The sequence below is a fragment of the Mandrillus leucophaeus genome, unplaced genomic scaffold (assembly GCF_000951045.1).
Source record: "Mandrillus leucophaeus isolate KB7577 unplaced genomic scaffold, Mleu.le_1.0 Scaffold582, whole genome shotgun sequence".
Taxonomy (NCBI): Eukaryota; Metazoa; Chordata; class Mammalia; order Primates; family Cercopithecidae; genus Mandrillus; species Mandrillus leucophaeus.
The window spans coordinates 600,569-611,113 of NW_012106275.1; the positions used below are offsets into that span (position 1 = coordinate 600,569).

Genomic DNA, 10,545 nt, shown 5'->3' on the forward strand with positions numbered 1-10,545 from the left:
CATGATCCAGCAATTATACTCCTTGGTATTTACCCAAATGAGTTGAAAACATATCCACACAGAAACCTACACAAGATTTTATAACTGCTTTACTCATAGTTGTCAAAACTTGGAAGCAACAAAGATGTCCTCCAGTAGGCGAATGGATAAACACACTGTGGTACATCCAGACAGTGGAATATTATTCAGTACTAAAAGGAAATGAACTGTCAAGCCATGAAAAGACATGAAGGAAATGTAAATGCTGATTACAAAGTGAAAGAAATCAGTCTGAAAAGGTTAGGTATGATTCCAACTATATGGCATTTTAGAAAAGGCAAAACGATGGAGATCAGTGGTTGACAGGGGTTGGAGGGAGGGCAAGATCAACAGGCAGAGCATGGAGAATTTGGGGGGTCATCAAACTATTCTGTATGGTTCTGTAATGGTGGATCCATATCATGATACATTTGTCCAAACCATAGGGTATACAACACCAAGAATGAACTCCAATGTAAACTACAGACGCTGGGTGATAATGATGTGTCAGTGTAGGTTCATTGATTGTGACAAAGGTTGTCCTCTGGTGGTGGGGGAGGTGGTGCGTGTCTGGGTGCAGGGGGCATATGGGAGGAGTACTTTCTGCTCAATTTTGCTGTGAACCTAAAACTGCTCTAATAATTCAAATTCATTAATTTAAAAACAACCCCTGAAATGTTTTAACAAGGATATTTGAATATTGACTACTGACCAGATATTTGCTGATATTAAGAAACTGTTGGCCGGGTGTGGTGGCTCACGCCTGTAATCCCAGCACTTTGGATCGCCTGAGGTCGGGAGTTTGAGACCAGACTGGCCAACAGGGTGAAATCCCGTCTCTACTAAAAATAACAAAAATTAGCTGGGCACGTTGGCGCATGCCTGTAGTTCCAGCTATTTGGGAGGCTGAGGCAGGAGAATTGCTGGAACCCGGAAAGTGGAGGTTGCAGTGAGCCAAGATTGTGCCATTGCACTCTAGCCTTGGCAACAGAGCGAGACTCTGTCTCGAAAAAAAAATAAAAATAAAAATAAAGAAAAAAAATAAAGAAACTTTTTTTTTTCAGGTGTGGTACTGGTATTGTGGTTATGTTTTTTAAAAGTCTTGATGTTTTTAGCTTGGTGCGGTAGCTCAGGACTGTAATTCCAGCTACATGGGAGGATTGCTTGAGATCAGGACTTTGAGACCAGCCTGAACAATATAGTGAGTCCTGTCTCCAAAAAAAAAAAAGTCAGTCTTTATATTTTAGAGTTATATACTGCAATATGTATGAATGAAATGCTGTGAAGTTTTGGATTTGTTTCAAAATAATCCAGTGTGTGTGTTTTGGGGGGAAGTAGATAAGACAGGGTTGGTGATAGGATGATAATTGTTGAAGCTAGCTGATGAGCACATAGGGCTTGATTATACTATTACTTCAAGTTTTGTACACGTTTGGACATTTCCATAATAAAAAGTAAAAACATAATTACGTGCTTCAAGTCTCAATCCCTAGGTCTCTTACACTCTGGGAGCGGATTTAATAAATTCAGCAAATGCACTTGAGGTTAATAATGGATTAATACATTGCTGTGGCTAGAGAACATTTATATTTTGACATGGGTCTTCAGTATCTTAATCTAAAGAAGCAAATATTGTGGAAATTTCAGACACTACCTCAATCTGACAGGGGAAGTATTTTGTATTAGTTCTAACTTTCCCCTTCCCTAATTTACCTATGTATAGAATTGGTCCTCATCCCTGACTGTGGGGAGGCTTCTGATAGTTATTACCTTTTCTTTCTTTCTTTCTTTTTAAATTTTTTGAGACAGAGTTTCACTCTGTCACCTAGGCTGGAGTACAGTGGCGCGATCTCAGCTCACTGCAACCTCCACCTCCCAGGTTCAAGCAATTCTTCTGCCTCAGCCTCCCGTGTAGCTGGGATTACAGGTGCCTGCCACCACGCCCAGGGAATTTTTGTATTTTTAGTAGAGATGGAGTTTCACCCTTTTGGCCAGGCTGGTCTCGAGTTCATGACCTCAGGTGATCCCCCCACCTCGGCCTCCCAAAGTGCTGGGATTATAGGAGTGAGCCACCATGCCTGGTCAACTATTACCTTTTCTAAGAATGCTTTATAACATCATGGCATTTCGAATTGTGTAACATTGAAAATGTTTTCTGTTGTATCCATTCCTACGTCTTCACTACTTTCCTGGGACTTGACAGGGTATATTGAATCTATCCTGTAAAGCATGGGAACAAATAAGGATTCCAAAACGTGAATTGGATTTAGTTAGTTAATTTTCGTTTCTCCATCTCTCCATACAGACGGGAAGCATGAGTGAACATCTAGTATGTATTTGATATGCGCTCGGTTGATACCATAAAGAGATTTATAAAGTGATGCCGACTTTGAGGGGTTCACACTCTAGGGGAAAGACTGTGCTGTCTAAGTGGATAAATTTGGAGGTTGAGGGCTTCATAGAGAGGAGGAAAGTTGTGCTGAGCCATGCAAATAAGCAGAAGCTCATCACCCACCCGATTTATGTCAGAATCAGAATCCAAAGCCAGGGACCCACCAACCAACCGTCCGGCCCAGCACAGTTTCCATGTGGCAAGTCCACTTCTGTTTTCTCATCTTACATCGCAGTGTATTTTGTTTCTTGTAACTCCTGCAGGATTTTTCTTAAAGCCTTACGTGGTGCTGTTATCACGCGGCACAAAATGAAGCCGACCTCTTTGTGTGTGGGAATAGAGGGAGCATGACACTGCTGGGATGCAACGGATGGAGGGCGGAAAGCTGTCCAGCACCTTGTCTCTCCCAAGATATACAGCCCAGGAGCATTCCCATTCCTCCACGACACAAATGACAACTTCCTCGAGCTCTGATGGCTTCCCAGGTGGCTGACAGCATGGAGAACCTTGCTCATGTTTACCTGTTCTTGCATCCATTACTCACCTCTTCCCACATTCCCCTACACTTGCACACAAAGCCACAGAGTGGCTCAAAAAAAAATGAAAAGCCTCCCCCCAACCCTATTCTAAAATGTCAAGTGTTTCAGTCTTGAGAAAAAAGAAAGCTGAAGAAACCATGACTCATGACATGGGCTGACAAACAACGGTCTGAAGGTATGCTGGTGAGTCACACCGTGGAGCTCTGCCTTTGTGTTGTGGTGAGGGCCGGGGCTGGAAGGAGCGTCATGGGGCCAGCCAGTAAAATTCCACTACTCTCCGAAGCCGATTGGGAGGCAATTGAAAAACCCTGGGCTTTTTCCAGCCCCAGTGTAGTGGGTGACTTTGGGTCCCCTCAGGTATGGTGATCTGTATGGGAAATCAGGAAGAATGATTATTAATAACTGGAAAAAACCCCCTATGATTATCTTTCCATGCCCAATGCCATGCTGAACCAGCTCTGCCTGCTTCTGCAAGCCAGTGAGGCTGCTGGATTTTCTCGAAGGGTATTGGGTTGCTAAGCAACAGTGCTGGCGGCGCCTATCATGCCCAGCGATGTCAGTGCCTGAGTGTGGCCTGCAGAGCACACTTGCTCCCCTCCCCCTCGCCTCCTCTCGACCCCTTCCCTGCCACATGAGAACAGTAATTTGCATCTCAGGGACAGGAGCTGTGCCAGGTGATTCTGTGTATAAAACAGCGCAGTGCAGCCCCTGAAGCACAAATACTGTTTTGGGTTACAAGGCGGTGCATGTGACGTATTTGAAAATACAGACTCATTTGTGTATACTCCCCACATAAGGAGTGTAGGCTTCATCTAAAAGCCTGCATGTCAAATATTCCTTTCTAATACATCCTGGTGTGCTCTGCCTTGAAGTGTTTCTTTCCTGTCTGCCCGTCCAGCACCTTATTTATGCCCCATTCTGTCCCTCTCTCTCGTTGCCTTTGTTCCGTGGTCTCCTGGGTGATGGAGTTAGTGTTTGTGTGTAGGGATGCGTGGACAAGAGGGAGCTGATTTCTAGAGGTGAGACGGCCCTGTGGTTAACAGTTGGAGGCTGCTGTTGACGAGGCCTGTTGCTGTGGCAGTTTTGTTCCGGAAGTGGCCATTTTCTGGGCAGGGCTCCACCAGAGCCCCATCTGCCTGTGCCTTTGACTTCCTGTCAAGAGGCAGCAGGCGTCGTGAGCTGGGGAAGTGCCAGAGGCAGTCTTTCAGTTAGACAGACCTGGACCCAAACCCTTTCTCTTCCCCCAACCCTCTTTGGCATCTTGGCACGTGACTGTCCCCATTTCTGAAAAGGGTGTTCATAAGAACAGTCTGGCTGGGTTGCTGGGGTGCCTGAGTATGATCACGCATCTCCATGGCTGGCCATGGTGTTTATTCAATGGCAGATATTACCAGGATGGAGTGAGTCCCAGTAGGAAGGACCTTTAAGATGTTATCTGGTTCCGCCCAGCAGGGACGGGAACTGTAATTCCCCGCTCTCCCTGTGGAGAATCAGGGCGGCTCCGGATGGATGGCCAAAGGCCGCACAGAGGTGAACCTCCAGGGTAGGGTGGTTCTAGGCGCTGTTCACACTCCTGTCCCAGGGGTGTTTGGTCTGGGGCACATATCACACATATCACATATTGTGATATGTGTTTCCCTCCTTTCCTAAAATTAGCCCTTGGCGTCGGGGCCTTGCAGTGGACTGATGTCCCTCCTTAACTGAAGAGTCAGTCTGTTTATTTTTGGGGGGTCGTTTAGGGGGAAAAAAAGTAGATATCTGAACAAAACTGGCTGGCAGGAACCTTTGGCTGACTGCAGGGCTTTGGTGGTGGTCAAGACCTGGAACTGAATTTGAGGCCTGGCCAGGGTGAAGGATGTCCCATAGGCGCCCGGGAAGATGACTCTGCCAGGCCTGCTTTTGACATCTCTGTCACGCTTCATGCTTTATGCTGCTCTGGGCCATTAAGCAAGAACTAAATCTGATGCCTGATTAAGGCCGAGCTCTTTTTTTTTTTTTTTTTTTTTTTGAGCCCCGTTTTACTCTGTTGGCCAAGCTGTAGTGCAGTGGTATGATCATGGCTCACTGCAGCCTCCGTCTCCCGGACTCAAGTGATCCTCCCACCTCAGCTTCCTGAGTAGTTGGGAGTACAGGTGAGTCAGGTGAGTGCCACCACACCCAGCTATTTTTTTTTTTTTTTTTGGTAGAGATGGGGTTTTACTGTGTTACCCAGGCTGGTTTCAAACTCCTGGGCTGAAGGCCGTCCACTCGCCTCAGCTTCCCAGTGTTGGGACTACAGGTGTGAGCCACTCATCTAGTCTAGCCTGAGCTCCTAAACAGGAAATGTGTGGCATGCCTTCTTTGAAGGTGGCTTTCTTATTCTGAGTTTTAAACCACAACCACTGAAGATGGTTAGTGCCTGCGGAACACGTACCATTTCCGCTCAGAGAAACCATTCCTCCTTAAGGAAAGGGGGGCCATTCCTGGTCTGGCGTTCCCAGTGAAGGAAGAGCCAAGTGGATGCCCCTCGACCCTGGCCCGAGGCAGCTGGGTTATGGTCCAGCTGGGCACCCTACTCTTTAGGAGGCGGAGAGGGGAATAGGGGGATTGGTCTAGGTTTGTGTGGGTCAGAGCCAGGTAAGAATAGTTATAGTAGTTGCCAGGCAAAGTAAATAGGAAGGAGACAGAAAGGCCCAGGCACACAGGAGACCCCAGCTACAAGGGCAGGGAGAGGGACACGTTGGTGGAAGAGGGAAATGAGGAGGGGCTCTTTGAGATCCTGCCAAGGAGGCGTTCTCTGAACCTGTCCCGCTGACACACCCACTGCAGGGTCCGCTGAGACAGCAAGGCAGGAAGGGTGGAAAGGGTCTGCCAGGGGCAGTGCCTGGCATGCACTAGAGGTGACGTAGAGTCTGGGATCAGTGACAGAAGATCACATCTAGAACCACGGTCAAGGATGTGAGCCAGATTTTCTGGGGCTCGATCCTGGCTTTGTCACTTAACTGTGTCACTTGGAGCAAGTCACATACCTCTTGCAGACTCAGTTGCTCATCAAAAAAATGGGAATTTTTTATATATATATATTAAAATATATATAGAACATATAATTATGTATTTATTTATAATAAATGTGTATATATAATTATATAAGATTATAATAATCACAAATGGGGTTATATATAATATATAATTATACATTATTTATAATATATATTTATTTATAATATATGTGTATATATACACATATATACATATGTATGTCTGTCTATATCTCCATCTTTCAGGTTGTTTTGAGAATTAAATGAGCTAACCATGTAAAGCCCTGTGTACCGTGCCTGGCATGTAGGACACTTCATCACTGTTATCTCTTTTAGTTATTATGACCTGAGCGTCTCTCTGTTCACCAGCCCTTGTTCTTTAGTCACAGGCTGAAGACGACAGTAGATCCTAAGGAACCTCAGTTCTATCCCGAAATGTGAAAGCCTTTTTACTCAACCACAAAGAAGTGGTCAGCAGAAAACTGAGCATCCTGGCCTCTGGGGCCATGAGCAGCACTCAAGAGGAGCTACTGTTTTCCCTGCCTGTTAACATGTGGCTTGGGGCCTTGTGGGATATTTGAAAATTAGGACACAAGAAGTCCAAGCAGCACCTGGCGATTAAACTGGGTTCTCTATCAGAGAGAGGCGTGACCTTCAAGGGCATCCATACAGGATCCAGGGGCAAAGCAGAAGGTGAGAGGGACTCTCCAGGCTCAACCCTTTCAGCACAGTCAGGGGTGCCGGGCAGCTGGATTCCAGCCCTGCCCAGAGCCACCCAGAGAACTGAGGGAGGGGGACAGCTGCTCAGCTGAGTGATGGGAGGCTCCAGAAATAGTTGTCAACCTCATCGAACCAGAGATGAGCCCTTAGGACAGCCAGGGTGTTGATTTCCAGCCAGGCAGGGCTTTGGTTCTCCAGTGGGATGTGGACAGGGTTCACTGCAGCCTCTCAGCAGATGAACTAGGGGAGAGACACTACCCCAACCATGCTCCCCCGATCCTTGGGTGTTAAGTAAAAGTATCTCCTCTTTTCCTCTCTGCTCTCTCCACTTTACAACAAAATAGTATCTTTAGTCTGCAAAACCAGGGCCAGGAAGAATCTTCACAGCTAGACGGGGCCATGGAAAGATGATGAGGTATATCAGGAACTATGTAACCTCGTAATACTTCTGCTGCAAAACCTCCTGACATTCTGAATGAACAGTCACATGCAGCCTCTTTCATGCAAAACTGAGCTCATAAGAAAGTAAAGCAAATCTGTAGGGGCCAAATGAAGAGGAAACTGGAAGTCAGAGCTTCAAGTGCATGACTGATGTGGTGTATTCCCTGGGGATGGGGGTGTACACGCTGGTTTTGGGAACCAGGGCACTTGGGTTTGAAAGTTCATCCAGGACATTTGTGTGATTCTCAGTTTTTGGATGTTGGTGAAAAGTGCTGCTTAGAACATTCTGGTATGTGACTTTTTGTTGAACATAAGATATTTATGTTGGACAAATATTTAAGATACAAATTATTGAATTTAGGTATGTATAAACTCAGATTTGGAGAATACTGCTAAACAGATTTTCAGAGTGGTTGTTCATTTTAAATAACAGCATATGGGCCAGGCACTGTGGCTCATGCCTGTAATTCCAACACTTTGGGAAGCCAAGGCAGGAGGATTGCTTGAGGCCAGGAGTTTGAGACCAGCCTGGGCAATATAGTGAGACTCCATCTCTACAAAAAATTAAAATATTAGCTGGGCATGGTGGTGTGCACCTGTAGTTCCAACTACTCAGGAAGCTGTGATAGAAGGATCACTTGAGTCCAGGAAATGGAGGCTGCAGTGAGCTGTGATCACACTAGTGCATTCCAGCCCAGGCAACAAAGCGAGACCCTGTATCAAAAAAAAGAAAAAAGAAAAAAAAGTCCAACAGCAATGACAACAGTGTAGGAGCATTCTAATTGCTCCACATCCTCCCCAACAATTTGCATTGTCTTTTCCTCAGGCTTATTTTAATCACTCTCGTTGGATTTGCATTTCTTTCTTTCTTTCTTTTTTTTTTCTTGAGATGGAGTCTCACTCTGTTGCCAGGCTGGAGTGCAGTGGCATGATCTCGGCTCACCGCAACCTCTGCCTCCCAGGTTCAAGTGGTTCTCCTGCCTCAGCCTCCCGAGTAGCTGGGACTACAGGTGTGTGCTACCACACCCAGCTAATTTTTGTATTTTTAGTAGAGATGGGGTTTCACCATGTTGGCCAGGATGGTCTCCATCTCTTAATCGAGACTGTGATCTGCCCACCTCGGCCTCCCAAAGCACTGGGATTACAGGCGTGAGCCACCACGCCCGGCCTTGAATTTGCATTTCTAGGATGATGAATGAGAGCGTACTTTCTCATAATTATTGCGGCAATTTAATACCTGCTTTTATGAAGTGTCTATTCAAGTATTTTGCTCATTTTTTCTAATGGGTCATCTGTACTTTTCTTACTGATTTATAGTTGATACTTGATTTATAGATTTGTATTTGAAATATAAATCATTGTGACCATAAATATATTGCAAATATCTTCGCCCATTCTTTAGCTTGCCTTTTCACTCTTTTCTTTTTCCTTCCTTTTTTGAGATGGAGTCTCACTCTGTTGCCCAGGCTGGAGTGCAATAGCGAGATCTCGGCTCACTGCAACCTCTGTCTCCTGGGTTCAAGCAATTCTCCTGCTTCAGCCTCCTGAATAACTGGGATTTCCAGTGCCCACCACCATGCCTGGCTAATTTTTTGTATTTTTAGTAGAGATGGGGTTTCACCATGTTGGCCAGACTGTTCTCAAACTCCTCACCTCAGGTGATCCAGCCACCTCGGCCTCCCAAAGTGCTGGGATTATAGGCATAAGCCACCACACCTGGCTTCATTCTCTTAATGATGTTTTTGATAAGCAGATGTCCTCGATTTCCTTAAAGTTTAAATCTCTTATTTTTTCCTTATAGTTATTACTCTGTGTGACCTGCTTAAGAAATATTTGCTTTGTCCAAAATCATATATTTTCCTGTGATTTTTTAGAAGCTTTATTTTTATATTTTTCAAATTTAGAACTATAATCCATCTTGAATTCTTTTTTTGTATATATAGTTTTTAAAAAAATAGAGGTTGATATTAATTTTTTTACATCTAGATAGCCAACTGACCCCACGCTATTTATTGAAAATAATATTATTTCTCTTATTGTGTTACATTGTCACCCTTGCTGTAAATCAACTGACCATATATCTATAGGTCAGTTTCTGGATCTTGGATTCTGTTCCACTGGTCTATTTGTTTATCCTTGTGACATTATCTTATTGTATACTATTACTTTATTTTATAATGAGTCTTGATATCAAATAGGGAAAGTCTTCCAACTTTGTTCTTCTTCAAGATTGTCTTGGTTCTTTTTGCCCCTTAACATTTTCATATAAAATTTAGAATCAGCTTGTCAATTTCCATGCACACTCACAATAAACCCGCTGGAATTTTTATCAGAATTACACAGAAACTATAGATATGCCAGATTGTAGAGAGCTTATATATTTATAATAGTGAATCTTCCAATATTGAATGGTAGAGCTTTTACACAACTTCCATTGTGTTAATATCTAGGTTTGTGATTTTTTTGGATGCTACTATATATTAGTCTGTTCAGGCTGCCATAACAAAATAACATAGACTAGGTAGCTTAAATAACAGAAATTTGTTTCTCACAGTTCTGGTGGTTGGGAAGTTCAAAATCAAGGTACCAGCCAATTTGGTTCCTAGTGAGCATTTTTCCTGGTGTAGAAGAGGGTTATTCTTCTAGGTGGCCACCATCTTGCTATGTGTTCACATGATATCTTCTTTGTGGGAATGTCAGGAGAGATAGCAAGTGAGCAAGCTCCCTGGTGTCTCTTTTATAAGGGCATTAATCCCATCATGAAAGGCCCACCTTCATGGCCTCATGTAACCTTAATTACTTCCCCAAAGCCCCATTTTCAAATACAATATATTGGGGGTTAGGGCTTCAACATGTGAATTTTGGAGGGACATAAACATTCAGTACATAACATACTGTAAATTCTTCATGTAGGTTCAAGGTTGAAATGCATATAACCCATTTGGTTTGAGAATTCTTAAGATAAAACATTAATATAGAAGTGGCATCACTTCTATATTATACATTAATATACAAGTGGTATCCCTGCAATGTCTGTCAGAAGCAATAAAAAAATACTCTCTGGAGGAACAGTCCCTCAATCCAGGCAGTTCGAGATTGCTACAAAGAGAGTCCTAGTAAATATAAGTTCACAATCCAATTACAAAACATATGAGGAATCAATTTATCATGAGCAAGAGTCAGCAGACCAAGCAACTGACGGATTATATTTCAAGAACTTAAGACAATAGAACTATCAAATATACTATAAAATAAGTATATTTAAAATGATTAAAGACTTAAAAAGGAATTGAAAATTGATAAAGAGAATAAGACTATTCTGTAATGTCAGCACTTTGGGAGGCCGAGACGGGCGGATCACGAGGTCAGGAGATCGAGACCATCCTGGCTAACACGGTGAAACCCCGTCTCTACTAAA

The 10,545-nt window shown here is 43.9% G+C and overlaps 1 protein-coding gene across 1 annotated transcript in view; it reads left to right on the forward strand.

Moving 5' to 3' along the window:
* The first annotated feature begins 3,195 nt into the window (after positions 1 to 3,195).
* The window catches only part of LOC105553171, a 14,313-nt gene continuing 6,963 nt past the window's right edge, over positions 3,196 to 10,545 (forward strand). The window contains 3 exon segments of the mRNA XM_011999147.1: positions 3,196 to 3,286; positions 4,399 to 4,446; positions 4,449 to 4,479. Coding sequence (XP_011854537.1) covers positions 3,196 to 3,286; positions 4,399 to 4,446; positions 4,449 to 4,479 — 170 coding nt within the window.